The 22147-nt window shown below is 41.5% G+C and overlaps 1 protein-coding gene across 11 annotated transcripts in view; it reads left to right on the top strand.

Annotated features, from left to right (window-relative positions):
• PTPRM (protein tyrosine phosphatase receptor type M) overlaps positions 1–20265 on the top strand; it is an 898578-nt gene extending 878313 nt beyond the window's left edge. For 10 of the 11 annotated variants that reach the window (XM_056521601.1, XM_056521594.1, XM_056521603.1 and 7 more), the window contains 2 exons: positions 2750–2885; positions 19575–20264. In XM_056521601.1, coding sequence (XP_056377576.1) covers positions 2750–2885; positions 19575–19628 — 190 coding nt within the window. In that variant the 3' untranslated portion in view covers positions 19629–20264. Of the gene's footprint in view, positions 1–2749; positions 2886–19574 lie in introns of all 11 variants that reach the window. The other variant, XM_056521605.1, reaches the window with a different exon arrangement.
• The last annotated feature ends 1882 nt before the right edge of the window (positions 20266–22147 follow it).

The raw sequence follows: 22147 nt of genomic DNA, 5'->3' as shown, positions 1-22147 counted from the left end.
ACTATTCTTGACCCCATTGCACTTTGCCTAGCATAGGGACTGTCATCCATTTAGGGGCCGCTGCTTAGGGTGGATCTTCCAAGTAGGCAGGGACAATGAGTTTGGCTCGCATCAGGACTGCACTGCTCCCTACCCAGAACATGACACCTACACCATGTGATACAATATGAATTTTCTACATGGTTGTGCATTACCATTGAACTAGAAGGCATGATCTGTCTATTAAATGGGTTTCTGTTAAAAGAAACAATCCAGATTCCTTTTAATGCACACATTGGAACTTGCACATTAAAGTTATTTGGTCCAAAATTGCAATTCCACCTTTAACATATCAATATATCAATTGACCAATGACCAGTTGTGTCCTTACCAACTGTAAGGAGCAGATGGGAAGAAATAAGAATGGGAAAAAATCTTATCTGTCAATTAAAAGCCAATGTGTATTTCTGCAGCAGAATTCCACTTATTATTAACCTCTTAAGGACGCAGGGAGTAACTGTACGCCTGCGCCCGGTCCCGGTAAATAAAACGGGGTCACGCGGCGGGTAATGATAGCTGGGACCCTGGGCTAATAGCGTGCAGCACCGATTATTGTGCCACGTGCTATTAACCATTAAGACGCGGCGATCAAAGTTGATCGCCGTGTCTAAAATGAAAGTAAAAGCTTCCCGGCAGCTCAGTTGGGCTGCTCGGGACCATCGCGATAAAATCGCGATGTCCTGATCAGCTAGCACGCGAGCAGAGGTCCCCTCACCTGTCTCCGTCGCGTCCAATCGGCGATTGATTGCTCCAAGCCTGAGATACAGCTTTGAGTTATTGACTTCCTATAACACTGATCAATGCAAAGCTATGGCTTTGCAGGGATCAGTGTAAAAGATCAGTGTGTGCAGTGTTATAGCCCCCTATGGGAGCTATAACACTGCAAAAAAAAAGGGGGAAAAAAGTTAATTAGGTCATTTAACCCCTTCCCTAATAAAAGTTTGAATCACCCGCCTTTTCCCATAAAAAAAAAAACAGTGTAAATAAAAATAAACATATGTGGTATCGCCGCGTACGGAAATGTGCGAACTATATAAATATATCGTTAATTAAACCGCACGGTCAATGGCATACGCAAAAAAAATTCAAAAGTCCAAAATAGAGTATTTTTGTTCACTTTTTATATTATGAAAAAATGAATAAAAAGTGATCAAAAAGTCAGATTAATACAAAAATCATACTGATAAAAACTTCAGATCACGGCACAAAAAATTAGCCCTCATACCGGTCCGCACGCTGAAAAATGTAGGGGTCAGAAGATGAGAATTTTTAACGTATAAATTTTCCTGCATGTAGTTATGATTTTTTTCAGAAGTACAACAAAATCAATCCTCGTAGGGTATCATTTTAACTGTATGGACCTACAGAATAAAGATAAGGTGTCATTTTTACCGAAAAATGCACTGCATAGAAACAGGAGCCCGCAAAAGTTACAAAATGTCATTTTTTTTCTTCAATTTTGTCACACAATTAATTTTTTTTCCGTTTGGCATTGGATTTTTTGGTAAAATTACTAATGTCACTGCAAAGTAGAATTGGTGGTGCAAAAAATAAGTCATAATATGCAAAATAAGCGTTATGATTTTTAGAAGGCAATGAGAAAAAAAATTAAAATGCAAAAACGGAAAAACCCTGCGTCCTTAAGGGGTTAATATTTATTTTTAAAGCCTCTTGGTTCCAGGGATCTGAATTACTAAAATTTCTTATGGGTGGATTCACAAACAGCTCAAAGATCTTATGACCAGGGGTATTAACAGAGGTATGCCATCAATAAAAAGATAGCATACAGTTAGAATATACCATCACTTTATGATTAGTGGGGGGTATGACCTCTGGGACCCCCACCGATTGTGAGAATGAAGGAGGTGCATTAGTGTAGCGCTGACTCAACTTACACAAGTACCACTCCCAGGCATCTGACTGTTTAGGAAACTAAACTAACAAAGTAAATGGAATTGGCTGCTGTTTCCTGTAGGAACCATGAACAATACTGTTCTATGCAGGTAATTATCAGAGGCACTCCTTTCCCTTCATTCTTATGATCAGTGAGGGTCCCAGAGGCTGGACCCCTGCCAATCATAAAGTAATGGCATATTGTAGTGATATGCTGTCACTTTATGAGATTGAAAAACTATTACCTCTACAATGTTCCTCAGAGCCTTACTGCAGCTTGGGTATCTGGACAGTTCTAGAAATTACACATCATTGATGAGATACATACATTTTCTCCAACACACAACAGACACTACATAGATTGGAAAATGAAAATACAAGTAACAGTAAGTCCTGCAGATTATAAAATATGAAGCGCCATTTGTTTTTACTGTCACCACTTATCTAAACTGCAGTAATAAACATTACAAGCATTTGGCAATTACATTTTACTGACAGCTTCCCCTGAAACCAATTATACACAATTCCTAAGCCAAAGAGACGACTGGGATATTATTATCCACAAATGACATGTTACTCAGAGCATAGACTTCTATAAAAACATTTCCTTTAAAACAGTGAATGCAGTAATGTTCTGGACATTGTCCCAATAATGTTGTATGTAACTTCACTTATATTACTCATTTAGGTGACACCTCTAGAATAGGGTGGATAAAACTCAAGAGCTCACGTGCATAGAAAGTGAAGCTCATCTAGTGAAGGGATTGCAGCAATACAGGTCTACAGAACGAATCACCTTTAACTGTTCTTTTCACAGGAACGGAGGAGGTCGCAGTGGTACATTTTGTGCGATTAGCATAGTGTGTGAAATGCTTCAGCACCAGAGGGCAGTCGATGTTTTCCATGCTGTGAAGACACTTAGGAACAATAAGCCGAACATGGTGGACCTCTTGGTAAGCTTGTCCAATTATGTCTCTGAATACAAATGTTTCATTATCTCAGCTGCAGCAGACATTCTTGTAGGTAGTAGAGATGCCCACAACACGAAGAGCGTTTTCTCACCACAGGGAGGGTGTATCCACATCTAAAAACAGATCTTGAGGCACTGCAGTTTTAACTATAAGGAATTGAATATAAATGCAGTAACACAGTATTCTGTTAGATCATGCAAACAAGTTTTTATATGGAATGTTTAAGGAAAAATGTTTTTGTTGTTACATACTTGTTGTTACATACTTGGCATTCTTTTGCTTCATTCCCAGAATGTCCAACTCACACGTCCTGTGCTGGTGAGAAGCCTCTTCTTGTTAGCTGGGCACACCAGGGAGAATCAAGAGAACACCAGGGAGCAGCTTGGAGTAATTTTATACACATGTTTGGGATAACCCTTATAATATTGTGTCCTCAGCATTATAAAAAAAACATATTGGTCATTTGCACAGTTGTCAATATACTTTCCCACCATTATACTAAACTGATCCAACTTTGTCATCAACTTCATACATATATCAGCTTTTAGTAGTCAGGGAACATATATTTAGAAAACATCAATCATTGGCAAATGCATTACACTGGTAATAATGAATACCGATTCCATTCAGTTTCATCTAATAGCCCCTCATGGGACCTAACACAGTACTGAACAAACTGAGCCCTTACTCAAAACCTCTAGAAACTCTACCCCACAGTTTTTTTCATAAAAAGATAAACCCTATAGATTGATTTCACCCAAAAATATAATGTTTAAAAAAAAGAAATTATTTTATAAACGAGGTCCACGATAGCATATTATAAAGAGGATATTCCATTAGGGCAAAACCTTTTTCATAAGCTCTACTAGTGTAAGCTATATTGTAAAGTGCTGCAGAATCTGTTGGCGCTATATAATAAATATTATTATTAGTGTATATGTACATCAAAGACAAGTTTTGATTAACTCAACATGATCATGTTTTTTCATGGTTCCCCAGTCATATGATCGAGCACTATGAAATATATTTTCCCTAAAGGTACTGTATACAGTTTGTATCTTGGGGGCAAAAAAATGTAACTTAAGAGACCTTGATGCTATTCTTGAAAGATATACAAAAAAAAAGAATGGCTATTGGGTGGGGTTATGGATCCAGGGATTGGTCCTGACTTGCAAATTATAGTCAGGAAGAAGTTATAGAAACATAGAATGTGTCGGCAGATAAGAACCATTTGGCCCATCTAGTCTGCCCAATAATCTGAATCCTATGAATAGTCCCTGGCCCTATCTTATATGAAGGATAGCCTTATGCTTATCTCATGCATGTTTAAACTCCTTCACTGTATTTGCAGCGACCACTTCTGCAGGAGGGCTATTCCATGCATCCACTACTCTCAGTAAAGTAATACTTCCTGATATTACTGCATAAACCTTTGCCCCTCTAATTTAAAACTATGTCCTCTTGTGGTAGTTTTTCTTCTTTTAAATATGCTCTCCTCCTTTACCGTGTTGATTCCCTTTATGTATTTAAAAGTCTCTATCATATCCCCTCTGTCTCTTCTTTCTTCCAAGCTATACATGTTAAGGTCCTTTAACCTTTTCTGGTAAGTTTTATCCTGCAATCCATGTACTAGTATCCATATACTAGTTTAGTAGCTCTTCTCTGAACTCTCTCTAGAGTATTTATATCCTTTTGGAGATACGGCCTCCAGAACTGTGCACAATATTCCAAGTGAGGCCTCACCAGTGTTCTGTACAGCGGTATGAGCACTTCTCTCTTTCTACTGCTTATACCTCTCCCTATACATCCAAGTATTCTGCTAGTGTTTCCTGCTGCTCTATTACATTGTCTTCCTACCGTTAAGTCTTCTGAAATAATTACTTCTAAATCCCTTTCCTCAGATACTGAGGTCAGGACTGTGTAAAATATTCAATATTCTGCCCTAGGGTTTTTACACCCCAGGTGCATTACCTTGCACTTATCCACATTAAATTTCAGTTGCCAGAGTTCTGACCATTCTTCTAGTTTGCCTAAATCTTTTTCCATTTGGCATATCCCTCCAGGAACTTCAACCCTGTTACATATCTTTGTGTCATCAGCCAAAAGACATATCTTACCATCGAGACCTTTTGCAATATCACTAATGAAGATATTAAACAGAATTGGTCCCAGTACAGATCCCTGAGGTACCCCACTGGTAACAAGAACTTGCTCTGAATATACTCCATTGACTACAATCCTCTGTTGTCTGTCATTCTGCCACTGCCTAATCCACTCAACAATATGGGAGTCCAAGCTCAATAACTGTAGTTCAAATTATCTGCCCCAATATGAGGCAGTTGGTGTAATGGGTCACAGCAGCTGCAAGAACAAGAAGACAAGGGAGGTGAGTGACAGGCTGGGATTCGCATGCGGGCACGTCGCACGATGTGAATCCCAGCCCTGCCGGCAGCAAGGACAGGACAAGAGAGCTCTCACAGCCAGCATGTCTGGCCGTAGCGCAGATGTTACAGTAACCCCCCCCTGGTCTCTCCCTCTTCTTTGGAACTCAGAAAGTTCCCCACTACACGAGACTAATGGGTTTCTGTAGTGGGAAAAGGCTGTAAGGGACTTGCAGGTTTCTGTCATGGAGTCTTCCGTTTTCTAAGGTGACCAATTGGCAAAGAAGAATGTCCCCAATTCAAGACTTTACGTCCAAGTTTAACAGGCACAGAAGATATTACAGGAGGAACATTATGCCTTGGCATGGAGTCCAATCCTGCAACATCGGAGGATCTGGAAAGAGTGTTGGCTCTGAAGCTTTTGTTAGCAGGCCTAAGAGGAGGCACAAGACAGTGATCTTGGCAATATTGTCCCCAGCATGTGATTTCACCAGACTTCCAAGTTGTGGAGAATGACGTTGAAGCCAAAGAAGACCAAGAAGAAGCTCCGAAGTTCAATGTGGTAGCACATAAAACTCAATGTTTTCCTTATGCAAATCCCCTACTTGCATGACAAGAGGTTCAGTGGGGAATTGCATCTTACAGTTCAGATTTTGTCTATTAACAGAAGAAATGTAGAAGGGCGTGATAACACGCTTCACTGGAAGACGGTGTTTATGGACCTGGGAGGCACCAATGAAGTTGCCAGCGGAACCGGAGTCCAAAAATGCAGAAGCGATGAAAGAAGTCTTGGCAGAAGTCTTGAACCGGGGTAGTCAAGCAAGGAGAGGTAATATTCACATCCAGTGATGCCACTTCTACTTGTCCAAGATGAGGCGTTCTCCCGGACGTGGAGGATGTATAGAACAGTCTTTGAAAAAGTGCTCCAGACTGGCACAATATAGGCACAAATTCTCATTGTGTCGACAGGATCTTTCCTGCTGCGTTAAGCGAAAACAGTCTACTTCCATAGCCTCTTCGGCAGGAGGCATAGTAGACAGTAGAGGTGGAACACGGGTGCCAGACGAGGTAATCGCGGTGTGCGGGCAGGTTCTTTTTCCAAAGGAAGTTCTTCCTACCTCTCTGCAAAACGCACATCAATTCGAGTGGCTAAATGGATAAGTTCGCTCAGGTTAGTCGGAGAATCTCGTGCAGCGAGAGCATCCTTTATTCGAGAGGAAAGTCCTTTTTTAAAGGTAGTACACAAGGCCTCGTTATTCCAAGCAAGTTCAGAGGCAAGTGTGCGGAACTGAACCGCATAGTCGCCAACGGAGGAGTTCCCTTGGCAGAGGTTCAGTAGAGCCGTCTCGGCAGAGACGGCTCGTACGGGTACTTCAAATGCATTGCGGAATTCTGCAAGGAAGGCCGACATGTTCAAGGAGACCAGATCTCTACAATCCCAGAGAGGAGTAGCCCACTTTCGCATGCTCCATCGGGAACAGATCCGCCATGAGTTCTAGATGGATAGAACACTGTGTCACAAAGCCTCTACACAGCTTGGGATCTCCATCATACTTAGAAGGCAAGGACAAACGAAGCTTGGTCCCAGGAGAAGCTGCAGACACAGAAGGAGGAATAGGTGGCTGCTGCTGTTGCTGTTGTTGCTGCTGAACGGCAAGAAGCTGTTGCCCCATGGCTTAGAGTTGATTCAGTTGTTGCACCTGATGGGCTAACTGCTGCGACTGTTGTGCCATGATGGTGGAAAGATCCGAGACATCTAGCAAAGGCATCCCAGCGGTATCCATGGCCGGATCTCACTGTAACCCACCACGGCAGGTGGTGGATCCTCTGGGCCTGTGACGTGAGTCATGCCAGGGAGCAGAGTCTAAGGTGCCGCTGGTTTTCACCAGAGCCCGCTGCAAAGCAGGATGGTCTTGCTGCGGCATGCAGCTACAAGGTCGCTACCCCTGGCACGACTCGTCCACACAGGTTGCTGGGAAGTGGTGTGGCACAGAAGGAAACTGGCAAGATGAGGTCAAGGTAGCAGTAGGTCAGGGCAGGCGGCACAGGTGCAGGGTCTGGTAACAGAACAAGGATCAGGTACACAAATATCAGGAACATGGAAACAGTGGCTTTCTCTAGGGCACAAAGGCAACAAGGATCCAGCAGGGAACAAAGGGAGGAGCTGATACTTAAAGACAGGGTGCAGGTGTGGACACTTAATTAAACGAGTACTGGAATTTTAAATGTAAGAGCTCCAACACACTCGTGCCCTAGGAAGCGGGGGCATGCGCGCTGAGGCTGCAAGGACAGGAAGACCAGGGACTTGAGTGACGGGCTGGGATTTGCATGTGGGCGCATCCCACGATGCGAATCCCAGCCCCGCCAGCAGTGGGGACAAGACAAGAGAGCGCTCATGGCCAGCGTGTCTGGCCGGAGCGCAGATGTAACAGTTGGCACCTGTATCATAAGGGTTTTTACCTACCATTCTATCAATCCTGTAGGCTGAACTTGAAAGATTTAATTGGGTAAGAAACAATAATCTGAATTAGTTTACAAATAAAGAAATTGCTACAAACAATCAAATCTAAACATTTTCATTTATATTAAAATGAAAGCCTCTTAGACCGACTATCTTACATAATAAATTGAAATAAAGAGAGGCCTTGCTTATGTGATACAGAATTATATTATTCTCACAGGAAACTGAAGGAACCATGTGCCGCTCTCAGCTTTTCTTATTCCACACAAGCTCTTTGTGTCCATTTAGGCGAATATTAGGTGGTAAGCCTTCTGTCCAGCCAGTCCTTGTCCACACAGTGCTACATCTATTCAAATCATAGATTGCAATAAGCATTACTGTTATCATTAGTTCAGCTACATTTAGTAAGGCCTGTTTCTCAAGTGTTAAAATGACCTTCTGAGCCAAAAGCTGATGCCACACTTAGGCATGTTTTTTTTTCTTAAGTCCCTTTTTTAATCAGATTCAAGAGAGCATTGGTTTCCCAATCTAGCAGTGCAGCCTTTGTCTACAAAATACATATTTGCGGAAGGTGCACAGAGCTGGATGGAGCTGAAAATGCTTGCAATGTAAATGCAGTCCTCTTTGTTATCTCTAACTATGGAGCACATCACTTTAGCTTGAATCATAATGGGCCACATTCTTGTTCAGAATATAAGCCTGATATTTAATTAATAAGTGATATATCCTTGTATAATACCAGTGTAAATTGCAGGCAAGCTTTCGTGGGGGTGACTAAATCTAGCTAGATTGCTTGTATGGTTACACAATAGAGTATGTTGTTTATCTCAGCACAGAAACACTTCACATTCCCAGAATTTGAAAAGCTTTTTTTATCCAAAGTTCCCAGTTCAATTTTTTTTCTCAGTAGTTCTAAACTTTAAATAGTTGTTAGTATTCGTTGTACAGAGCACAAAAGAGAACACTGGGAAATTAAGTGCTGGAAATTTGCATGATTTATTATTTGTTCCGAGCCATCAAATATTTAAAGTGGATGTCTGGAAATGAAGGTTATTCATTGTACAATAAGAAGTTGTACATTTTTACTACATACTTTCGGTATCATTTCCTCATGGTTTTCCAGATCTCTTCTTGGAGTCATTCATTCGAATTTCAATCTTTACTCCTACAGGATAACCCCATCCTCAACCATGATGTAACTGTACATTGTGGTTTGTACTGTAATCCAACATCACAACATAAGGTTATGTTGCACAAATAGTGTGAGCCAACATCTTACTGCAATGGCTGGGTTGAGCTATCAATAGTCAACAGGGCATCTAAGGATTTAAGAGAAGAAAGGTCCCCTCTGATACCCATTTTATACTTGTGCACAAGATCCTGGGTTGCAGATAGGTTATCATAGCAGCCAGGGACCTTATATAGACCCCAGGCCTGCCATTCATATATGTCTACTAGGCCATGCCAAGCATATTACTGTCTTACTTTGATATATTGATTATACTAAAGCATTATAGAAGTGATGAGACAATTGCATTGTGAAGTCCAAGTGGGACTAGAAACAATGGGGGAGATTTATCAATATCTGTCCAAAGGAAAAGTTGCTGAAAGGAAAGAAGTCATCTGATTGGTTGCTATGGGCAACTTGGCAACTTTTCCTCTGGACAGGTTTTGATAAAGCTCCCCCAATAACTTTTAATGATCACTTACTGTACATGTAAACAAACTTTTCATAACAATTGTACAAGTAAATATATGAAACTTTGTAGCAAATCTGATTACAAAAAATATTTTTTCTCAACTTATCAGACTACTCTATTATCTCTGAAAAACTGCTGAAAATCCATTTTGACAGACAAGACAAACTTACTGAGGGATCAGCTTACATGTTCCCCATAGAAGTCTATGGAGGAGGGAGTGGGCAACAGAGTGACATAGGCAGAGAAAAAGACTGAAAAACTCTAGTAAGTGTTAGACCTCACCCAGTGCTGGTTTCATAGCTTACACTGCTCTGCTTACCACTTTATAATGTTGTCTATCAGGGGCGTTGCTAGGTCTCCAAATGACCGGGGGCAAGAGCCCATAGCCTAAACCACACCCCTTACCACACCCCATTCATGCCTCTAACCACACCCTCATTCACGCCCAATCGTACAGTCTCCTCCTTTAATATACACACTACTAGCAGCAGGCAACTGTACAGTTTGGTTCCAGCAATCACACTCCTCTTTTGATCATGCTATTATAGACCAAATCCTGTATATTGATACTAATATTACCAATAATACAAGGAGGAATATTATCATGTTACATATTATCATCGTACTGTTACTGGCTAAATCTGGCCAAAACAATAATGGTCAGCATCTCCAAACAAAATGAAATATTTGAACAGATATTTGAACAGTAATATTTGTCCCTGCTGGTAACACATTACTGCCATACCATGACCATAACCATTACCACCAAATAATGTCGCTATATTGTTAATGAATAAAATCAACTATACAAAAGACCAATATTCCCACATACATTCACCATACAGAGGTAGATACCAGCTGTACACAGGATCTGAATGCCATATAGGTGATTAAGGGTATGTTCACACATGCATATTTTCTGCTGCAGATTTTGCTACCCATTGAAGTCTGTGTAGCAAAATCTACTAAAGCAAATCAGCAGCAGAAAATACACATGTGAATGTACCCATAAAGTTACATATAGGAACTCACATGTATCTTTTCTGATCGGCGGCATACTCTTTCCTTTTCTTCTCCATCTAGATCAGATCGCCATGATGACATCTTTCAGCCAAAACTTCATCTCTTCAGAATCTGTAGGAAAAACATGTTAGACTCCGCATTTCGCTAGGTAGTTATGTAGCCAGTTATGTTGCTAGTTAGTTAGGTAAGCTGGTATGTAGGTAGGTATTTAGATAGGAAAATATGTAGCTAGGTAATTAGGTAGTTTTGCAAAAGCCGAGTACACCCTTTTTAGGAGTGACCTACCTACATACCTGGCTACCTACTGCAGTGTTTCCAAACTATGGGGCCTCCAGCTGTTGCAAAACTACAACTCTCAGCATGCCTGGACAGTCTTTGGCTGTCTGGGCATGCTGGAAGTTGTAGTTTTGCAACAGCCAGATGCACCCTGGTTGAAAAACACTGCAGTAGGTAGCCAGGTGTAGTAGGTAGCCAGGTATGCAGGTAAGTCATTGTTTCCCAACCAGGGTGTCTACAACTCTGGCTGTCTGGTCATGCTGGGAGTTGTAGTTTTGCAACATCCAGATTCACCCTAGTTGGGAAACACTGCAGCAGGTAGAAAGGTATGTATTTAGGTCACTTTTTCCCAACAAGGGTACATCCAGCTGTTGCAAAACTACAACATCCAGCATGCCCATACAGCCAGAGGATGTCTGGGCATGCTGGGAGTTGTAGTTTTGCAACAGCCGAATGCACCCTCGTTGGGAAACACTGTAGTAGGTAGCCAGGTATGCAGGTAGGTCATTGTTTCCCAACCAGGGTGCATTCGGCTGTTGCAAAACTACAACTCTGGCTGTCTGTGCATGCTGGGAGTTGTAGTTTTGCAACAGCTGGATGCACCCTGGTTGGGAAACACTGCAGCAGTTAGAAAGGTATGTATATAGGTCACTGTTTCTTTCTATATTATCCCCCTCCTATTGCTCCCCTTTCTGTATTATCCCCCTCATATTGCCGCCATCGTCTATTATCCCCTCATAGTGCCCACTTTTGTATAATATCCTCCACACATTGCTCCCATCGTATATAACAGCATGAAAAAAAAATCCCTCACCTCTCCTTCGTTCCCCTGAGGCTACTGTCGCTCCTCTTCTCTCTGATTTCTGCGTGGACAGGCCGGGCTGAAGCGACTGGATGAAGCCGCTGGCTCTTCCTGTTACTCCACCCGCATATTGAACGATGCGTGTGTCTTAAAGGCGCACACAGTGCTGCCAGGCAGGAGCTTTTATTTATTTATTTATTTTACGGGTTGGCGAGCGAGCAGGTGGGCAATGGACCAGCCTGGTGGGGGGGAGAGATTTCCTTCAGGGGACAGAGCTTTAGGCGCTGTATGCGCGCACAGCTAAGGGCGATGCCCAGTCGCCTGCCTGGGGATCCAGCACAAGTGTCCTGGATCCCCATAAGCAAGCGAGCGGGAGCAAGACCCGGGGCTATGGGGGCCACACCCGGGGCTAAAGCCCCGTTCACCCGCCTTAGCGATGCCCCTGTTGTCCATACTGCTGTTTCTCAGGGTGTGCCATAAAGATAAAGTGGAGCAGGATATCCTACTAAGTATACGTACAGTCTTTACCCACTAGCTCAGAGAATACTGAAAATTAGAGATGAAGCTTGCAGAGGGTAAAACTGATGAAAATACTAAAAGATATATAATGGCCCCAAAAGCTGTACTTTTCATGTACACACACGACATCTTATCCTGAAAAGCTTGTTAAAGGGGTATTCCAGGAAAATACTTTAACTTTCCAGAGCCAGTTGATATAAAAAATAAACAGATTTGTAAATTACTTCTATTAAAAAAATCTTAATCCTTCCAATAATTATCAACTGCTGAAGTTGAGTTGTTCTTTTCTGTCTGACAACAGTGCTCTCTGCTGACATCTCTGCTTGTCTCGGGAACTACACAGAGTAGAATAGGTTTGCTATGGAGATTTCTTCTACTCTGGACAGTTCCCGAGACAGTTGTCATCAGAGAGCACTTAGACAGAAAAGAACAACTCAACTTCAGCAGCTCATAAGTACTGAAAGGATTAAGATTTTTTAATAGAAGTAATTTACAAATCTGTTTAAGTTTCTGGAGCCAGTTCATATATATATATATATATATATATTTATATAAAAAGTTTTTTCCTGGAATACCCCTTTAAGAGTGTTGACCATTTAGTAAATTTTAATAGAGATGATAAAAAGTGTTTTTCCATGAAAAGTGATTTTATATAGAAAAAATGCACTTACATGGTACTGCCATGATCATAGTGACCAATATAATGAAGTTAGCACAGTTGTTAAATAAACAAACATTTATTGATATGAAAAAGTAAGGCTTCTTTCACACTACAAATTCCGCCATTTTCAAACATCAGTAGGAAGATCTGTGTGAAAATCAGCTGAAACGGCAGTAACAAAATTCTATACGTCCGTTAGAAAATCCCATTATAGTCTATGGGATTTTCTAATATCTGTATTAATCCGTTATAGTCCGTTATTGAACTATTTCTTCCGTAACAAACTAACGTCCGTTATCAATAACGGACTATAACGGATTAATATGGATATAAGAAAATCATAGATTATAATGGGATTTTCTAACGGACGTATAGGATTTTGTTACTGCTGTTTTCAGCTGATTTTCACACGGATCTTCCTTCGGATGTTTAAGAATGGAGGATTTTGTAGTATGAAAGCAGCCTAACATTAAAAAGTACATCAACCAAAAACTCGGTCTCAAATGGCTGGAGGTGCTCAATCCCAAGTGCAGTTGTGCATTTATACTGGGGGAGCAGATCCTGCCCTTGTAGTCCGTTGCTAGGTGCGATCCCCAGCATAAAAATGCATACAATGGAGGATGCCTGCAGCGGACTACAATTGCCACAATAGAATCCTACACCAGATAGACGGTGTGGATGTGTAACAATTAGAATAATACAATACAGGAATATGGGTGCACTACTGTGGTAGATGTATACAATGACATTGGCTATCCCTCAACACTGATGTTAAAATTGAGACATTCGCCAGTCTATCCTTATATGAAGGACATACCAGAGCCCGCACACTAATGCCAAGGTTTCTCAAATGGCACGGGACCTAGTGCTAAACCTACCTGCGTGATAGGCAAAACAGGGGCCAGTGGGCAAGTACGGCAGCATTAGGTCAACTCACAGAGTCCTCCCAGGTACCCTCCAGCGTGACTGAGCACACATACAATGGGAGGAGGGAGGCAAACTGCAAGCCCCACCTGAGTTGGCTAATATGGCCTCACAGGTGATACCTTGATGCTGCCTAGAAAATGTTCAAGGCGCATTACATATGGAGTTTACACACCTCCAAGTATAAAATTTAAACAAAAAAAAAATTCCTGTATTGTATTGTTCTAATTGTTACACATCCACATCGTCTATCTGGTGTAGAATTCTATTGTGGCAATTGTAGTCCACTGCAGGCATCCTCCATTGTATGCTCCATTTTTATGCTGGGGATCGCCCCTAGCAACGGACTACAAGGGCAGGATCTGCTCCCCCAGTATAAATGCACAACTGCATTTGGGGTTGAGCACCTCCAGCCATTTGAGACCACGTTTTTTGTTGTTGTTTAAATTTTATACTTGGAGGTGTGAAAACTCCATATGTAATGCGCCTTGAACATTTTCTAGGTAGCACCTGTGAGGCCATGCACCTATATCAGCCAACTTGGGTGGGGCTTGCAGCTTGCCTCCCCCTCCCATTGTATGTGTGTTTAGCCACGCTGGAGGGTACTTGGGAGGACTCTGTGAATTGATCTAATGCTGCCGTAATTGCCCACTGACCCCTGTTTTGCTTATCACGCACAGGTAGGTTTAGCGCTAGGTCCCGTGCCATTTGAGAAACCTTGGCATTGGTGTGCGGGCTCTGGTATGTCCTTCATATAAGAATGTATTGGCGAATGTCTCAATTTTAACATCAGTGTTGAGGGATAGCCGATTAAAAAGTACATATAAGGAATTACACAAAGGGACAATATAATGGAAAAAACGGGATACTGGGGCGAAGGTCCTGATCGCATAGTGAACTGTATGTCTGAATAGAATGTAATGCTACAAAAATAGATCACCACTGTGCATGTATAGTGCATACATGGATAGTAAGAGGTAAATACCAACAAAGGGTTAAATGTATAAAGTATAAAGTGCCACAGTGCAAACAGCATGTTATTTCAAGGCTAAGACAGCTCCCATAGTTAAACATATACAGAAGACTGAGGCTAGAGAGACAGAGTAGAGTACATTAGTGCAAGTAAGAGAAACCACTTTGTGAGAGAGATGTAGCAGCAGACACATACAGTAGAAACAGGACTCACCTCAGCTCCACACCACACCTCCGACGCGTTTCGCCGTAATAGGCTCAGAGCCTATATTGTCCTTTTGTGTGATTCCTTATTTGTACTTTTTAATGTTACTTTTTCATATCAGTAAAGAATTAATATTTTAATCTTTTCAAATTGTGTATTGTTTGGAGGTTTTTTTCTTGTGCACATACTATAGGTGTTATATTCAGTCAATTTCTGATAAACCTCCACTTCTAGATGTTTTGTGCTGGAGCCTACATTGGGGAAAGGGATTTTATTGGTTTATTAAACAAAAAACATTACCTAACAATAATAACATTAATAACAATAAAAGTGAATCAGTTGTTTACATGTACACTAAAATAGCTGTATGAAAAATATAAGACATTATAAAACGGTACATATTTGGTATCACTTATTAGCTTTCCTTCTATGTTGCATGTTAAAGGGGTACTCCGGCCCTGAGACATCTTATCCCCTATCCAAAGGATAGGGGATAAGATGTCTTACCGCGGGGGGGGGGGGGGGGTCCCGCCACTGGGGACCCCCGCAATCTTGTATTTGCCACCCACCTGTTTAAGCTACATGTGGCGGTGCCAGCTCACAAACAGCCGGGTGGTGACCACAGGGCCGGAGTATCGTGACGTCACGACTCCACCCCCTTGTGATGTCACCCCCCACTGTGCAAGTCTATGGGAGGGGGCGTAACGGCGAATACAAGATTACGGGGGTCCCCAGCGGCGGGACCCCCGCGGTGAGACATCTTGTCCCCTATCCTTTGGACAGGGGATAAGATGTCTCAGGGCCGGAGTGCCCTTTTAAGACCACTAGGCTGGTAGAGTACATGTCATTCTCACCTCCCTTCCCATTTACTTGGTCAGAATGATGCCTGATGCAGAGGTTAGAAAGACATGGCTACTTTTTCATCTGTCCACAGGTTGTGTGTGCTATTCAGCCCAATCCCATTGACCCCATGTAGTTGAGGTGCAATACCAGACACAATCCATAGACAGGTGTGACGCTGTTTCTTGGGGTAGAGGAGCATCCATGTCTTCCTTATCCTTCACAGCCTCTCTAAATAAAAGATTTTTGGTAATATTACTGAGGCATAGTGACCTAAAGATTCTTTTCTGCCCAAATAAAGCAGACTGTCTAGATATCGGTAGACATTTCATGGCTTGTAATAAAACCTGTATTAATATTCTGATTTTGATTTCTGAGTTCTTTAAGCAATAAAAAGCTTCAGCTAAAGCAAACTTCAGTGGAACATGGATAGGCTGCATTTTTTATCATGTTTGCCCAGTGAGATAAAGATCAAGGAATAAAACATATTTCATTGAAGGGAATAAAAGCAGAGGCAAAAAAAGTACAGAAGTAATGTGTAAGGAATGGTAGCCCCCTATACCTGTATATGTCACCTGTGATTGAATGTAGTCATCCTACGCAATATGGAAATATATACAGAACCAGAGAAATACTGAACTAGAATTTACGGGGAAAATCCTGTGTTGTTAACGGGCAACAACTTACACAGCTGAGGTCATCTGAAACTTATTGTATTAAACATGAGAGTCTCTCTCATCTGTGAGTAGGAAACCTTTATCTAGCAGGTACTAATCAAATGGCAACATTAAGGGTAGGGTCACATGTGCCATATTTTGCTGCGTATTAGCTGCAGCGTATTTTCCTACCTATTGAAGTAAATGGGTATCAAAATGAGCTGTGGCTTTTGCTACCCATTGACTTTAACTGGTAGGAAAATGCACAGCAGCAAATATGCAGCAAAATATGGCACATGTGACCCTAAAACCACCTGCCTGATATTGTTCACTATCTCTGTATCCCTCTTAGGAGATGGGGCCTCCATGTTTCTTTCTGCAAATCCCACACACGCCTTAATCCACAAACCATTCCTGAAAGTTTTTGCAGTGTGGCAGGGTGCAAAGCCATTCTAAATGAGGGAATGAAGGGTATACCTTATCTATTAAAGTGTTTAGGCAGGTGGTATGTGGCATCTACGTAAATGACTGGACCCAAGATTCCCCTGTACAACATTGTTCAGAGCAACACACTGCCTCCACAGGTGATTTTAGTATGTACCTGGCAGGCAGTAATGGACATGCTTAGGAAGGATCTGCACTTGTCTTGGGGCTAAATAACTATGCTGTGAGATTACCATAACACTGTGGCTAGCTTTTTGTGAACTATTATTTCCTCTTTGAGTTTTCTTTTTTGCCTACAAATCCCATATTTCCATTTTCCTCCCTCCCACACATCAGCCACCCCACCCATTGGATCATAAATGAGCTGCATCCATTCAATAGACCTGTGGTTTTCAATCAGGGTGCCTACAGCTGTTGATCTCTCTGGCACTAAGCGATCTCTCCACCCATTGAAGCAGACAGGCTCCCTGTCATCAGCTGACTAGTGAGTAAGGTCTCGGCCGCATTGCAACCTGGGAAAAATTTGAGACAACAGTCATTTTGTATACTGTTAAAAATAAATATTGGGGTGAAAATCACAGAAGAATTGTGAGAAAACCGTCACACACAGGTCCAGAAACTATATTATGAACTACACTAACTTTACAGCCCCTGTAGCATAGTCAAATAAAAAAAAATCCTGGAATACCCCTTTAAAGCTTCATGAGACCAGACCACTTTCTTTCATTGCATCATAGTCCAGGTTTGAGGCTCATTTGCCCATTGTAGACTTTTTTAACAGTGGACAAGGCTCAATATGGGCACTCTTGACACCTTTATCTCTCAGTCATCATTACCTTTTTCTACAGTATGTGTTACAGCAGGTTCTCTGTAGTACTGGACCTGGTGGACTAGCCTTCACTCCCCATAAGTGAAACAATAATCTTTGGGTGACCATGGCCCTTTTGCCAGTTTACTGGTTGACCTTCCTTATACATTTGGTAGGTACTATCCACTGTGTACTGGAAACAACCACAAGACCCTCCAATTTAGAGACCCAGTCAGTAAGCCATTACAGTTTAGACGTTGCACAATCCTTATATTTGCCCATTTTTGCTATTTTACATCAAATTCAAAAATGTACTGTTCTCTTGCTGCCTTGACAGGGGCCATTGTCGCAAGATAACCACTGTTATTCACCAGATCTGTCAGTGTTTTGAATGTTATGCCTCATGATAGTTATACATGCTCAACAGTATGTAATATGAGTTGTCACTTATTCACTGGATATTATTTTATAAACATTTGGTAGGATTTTAACCAGCAGCTCTGCCAACTGTACTGTAAAAAAATATGGAACTCCCGCCCTAACCCTTTAATATGACTGTGGTTAGGAAAAGTTGTAGCAACTGGTGGGACCCCTATAGTAAGACCTCTTTCATTTATCTGGTAGAAAGGTAATATTATACACCACACGCGCATAACGTGACCCCTTGTACTTAGGCATTCTTCATCTGTCACTAAGGGGTTGACATTTATTGGTATTAGAAACATGACAACACCACTTAGAGAGGCAGCCATTTTATGCTTCATCTCTAGACAAGTAGCCATGTTATACAAGTTACACACAGAGAAGAAGGTGTTCATCATTATTCCACTGTCTTACTCACTTATCCCGGAAATGTATATCACGTAAACTGAACGCTAATGTGTGTATATGGGGAGAGGTTCTGTTTTTAATTCTATACAGATCGCCTACTGATGCATTACCAAGGACTGATCCAAGGGCTATGCCATTCCACTGGGTAGCAATGGGGGCTACTGCACTTGTATAAAACCTGTTTTGGAGCAGAATTTATATGTGAAAGCTTAGTATGATTCTATTCTATATATATATATATATATATATATACATGGGTAACAAAAGAATTACTGGACAATACTTTTGCAGTTTTTGCCAACATTGAGTCATTATATAGTAGTGTAGAGTATTGAAGAGTTTGCTATAAATTAGAACAATGATTTATGGCATGGTGACTCAGTGGGTAAGAGGGGTTAAAGGGGTACTCCACCCCTAGACATCTTATCAGCTATCCAAAGGATATAGCATGCGGCACCCACCTGTTTCTTGTCCGGAAGCGCTGGAGGGTCACCGGAATGGAAGTCCGTGACGTCACGACTCCGCCCCTGTGTGACGTCATGCACCGTCCCCTCAATGCAAGTCTATGGTAGGGGGCGTGACGGCTGTCACGCCCCCTCCCATAGACTTGTATTGAGGAAAGGGGCGTGACGTCACACGGGGCGGAGTCGTGATGTCACGAACTTCGTTCCCGTGGACGGGACCCAGACCCTCCAGCGCTTCCGGACAAGAAACAGGTGGGTGCCACATGCTATATCCTTTGGATAGGGGGATAAGATGTCTAGGGGTGGAGTACCCCTTTAAGGAAAGTGGTTTGAATCTGACCAAGAGCGACAACTACATGCAGTTGGTATGTTCCCCCCATGTCTGCGTTTCCCCCACACTCTAGCTTGAAATGAACTTGGCCTATGTGTAATTTAGGAGATTTAGATTGCGAGCCCCTTTGGCTGGAAAAAGGGAGAAACATTTCTGTACAGGCCTGTGGAATATGTTAGCACTACATAAGCAACTGAAATAAAATAATATGCATGAAATAATGCAAAATAATTTATTCTTTTTGAAAAAAAAAAAATCAACCTAACTGAAGAGCAATGAGAGTGATTGCTACGTGGCAGGATTTCTACCAGTCGGCTGCCTACTGTGTGTTCATTGTTCTAATCAGAATATTTGTATTCTGTCTCCTCTTCAGGATCAATACAAGTTCTGCTATGAGGTCGCTCTGGAATATTTCAATTCTGGCTGATTGCATTGACGAGACAACAAACAGAGAAACTGTTCATCTCCATCTCTCCCATAAAAAATGCAAATTGTTCCTTGATATTTGTGTATATACAATGAGGACTTCAGTGTTCTGCTTATTTTGCTTTCTTATAATTGGCTCTTTGAGGAGCTGGAGAAAAGTGATCTGGAGCTGTCTGCACTGCCTTTATCCCCACTGTCTTGCTGCTTTCCTGAAACTGAGGCATCTTGAAGTTTATGGATCATATATCCACCGTCAGATACCAAGGCGCCTGATAGAAGCAGCAGATTTTGGCAAATGAATGAGCACAATTACATTCTTATGAAGGTTCCTTATTATTTTGTTTGACTGACTTTTCTGTTATTGTCTTAACTACAACAGTGTTGATTTTTTTTTTATTCTTTTTTTGTTCTGTGGAACATGGAGATCGGCACTATGACAACATAGAGTTTTTGTTACATTTGTACCGCAATGTGTTAAGAGGAAACATGACCTATGTATTTATCTGTTTTTTAAACTGCATTTGAACAGGTCACCCTTTGTTTAATTATTATTACTTTGTTTGTATCATTTGAAAAAGAATGAAATAATTTGCAAAAAAAAGTAAAGGATAAATAAAAAAATATATATATATATCCTCGACTTCCTTCTGTGTTCACTTAATACATATGTACAGATTTCCTTTCCATTGCACATTCTACCTGATAGAGGTAGACATTTTCCACAGGGAAGATAAAAAACAAATTCTGACATTTCTTTTTCTTTACAACTTAATTTGGCATACCCGTATATAAAGGCATTATGATTTTTGGCAGTACTGTATAGTCACTGCTTTGTGGGCAGTCTTTAAATACTGGTTAATGTACCTTGTACAGTATAAGATAAGAATATTATTGGACATAATGTCACACCAAACTCCAAAAATGGTCTGGACAAAATTATTGGCACCCTTAACTTAATATTTGGTTGCACACCCTTTGGAAAAAATAACTGAAATCAGTGGCTTCCTATAACCATCAATAAGCTTCTTACACCTCTCAGCCGGAATGGTGGCCCACTCTTCCTTTGCAAACTGCTCCAGGTCTCTCTTATTGGAAGAGCGCCTTTTCCCAACAGCAATTTTAAGATCTCTCCACAGGTGTTCAATGGGATTTAGATCTTGACTCATTGCTGGCCCCTTCAGAACTCTCCAGCGCTTTGTTGCCATCATTTCTGGGTGCTTTTTGATGTATGTTTGGGGTCATTGTCCTGCTGGAAGACCCAAGATCTCGGATGCAAATACAGTTTTCTGACACTGGGCTGTAAAGTGCAACCCAAAATCCATTGGTAATCCTCAGATTTCATGATGCCTTGCACACATTCAAGGCACCCAGTGCCAGAGGCAGCAAAACAGCCCCAAAATATCATTGAGCCTCCACCATATTCACTGTAGGTACTGTGTTCTCTTTTTTTGGAGGCTTTGTTCCGCTTTTGGTAAACAGTAGAATGATGTGCTTAACCAAAAAGCTCTATCTTGGTCTCATCTGTCCACAAGACGTTTTCCCAGAAGGACTTTGGCTTACTCAAATTTATTTTGGCAAAATGTAGTCTTGCTTTTTTATGTCTCCGTGTCAGCAGTGGGGTGCTCCTGGGGCTCCTGCCATAGCGTTTCATTTAATTTAAATGTCGACGGATAGTTTGCGCTGACACGGATGCTCCCTGAGCCTGCAGGATAGCTTGAATATCTTTGGAACTTGTTTGGGGCTGCTTATCCACCATCTGGACTATCCTGCATTGACACCTTTCATCAATTTTTCTCTTCTGTCCATGCCCAGGGAGATTAGCTACAGTGCCATGGGTTGCAAACTTCTTGATAATGTTGTGCACTGTGGACAAAGGCAAATCTAGATCTCTGGAGATGGACTTGTAACCTTGAGATTGTTGATATTTTTGCACAATTTTGGTTCTCAAGTCCTCAGACAGTTCTCTTCTCCCCTTTCTGTTGTCCATGCTTAGTGTGGCACACACAGACACACAATGCAAAGACTAAGTGAACCTCTCTCCTTTTTATATGCTTTCAGGTGTAATTTTTATATTGCCCACACCTGTTACTGGCCCCAGGTGAGTTTGAAGGAACATCACATGCTTGAAACAATCTTATTTTTCCACAATTTTGAAAGGGTGCCAATAATTTTGTCCTGTCCAGCCCATTTTTGGCATTTGGTGTGACATTTTGTCCAATTTGCTTTTTTTTCTCCCTTTTGTGGTTTAGTTCCAATACACACAAAGGGAACAAACATGTGTATGGCAAAATATGTGTTACTGCTATCCTTTTCTATGAGAAATACTTTATTTTTTTGAAAAATTTCAGGGGTGCCAAAATTACGGCCATGACTAACTCTGACAGCTGACTGTATTACTTGGCCTGGACCCTTGATAACTGGCACGTAACTTTGACTCTGAGGCGGGCCTCTAATATCTGTTTCTGCCCAACATAAACATATGACACTAATACCTGACTCTTAACCGCAATGCCAACATGT

The sequence above is a fragment of the Hyla sarda genome, chromosome 5 (genome assembly GCF_029499605.1).
Source record: "Hyla sarda isolate aHylSar1 chromosome 5, aHylSar1.hap1, whole genome shotgun sequence".
Lineage (NCBI taxonomy): Eukaryota > Metazoa > Chordata > Amphibia > Anura > Hylidae > Hyla > Hyla sarda.
Note: the sequence above shows the minus strand (reverse complement) of the source record. Positions and strands in the feature narration are given on the sequence as shown.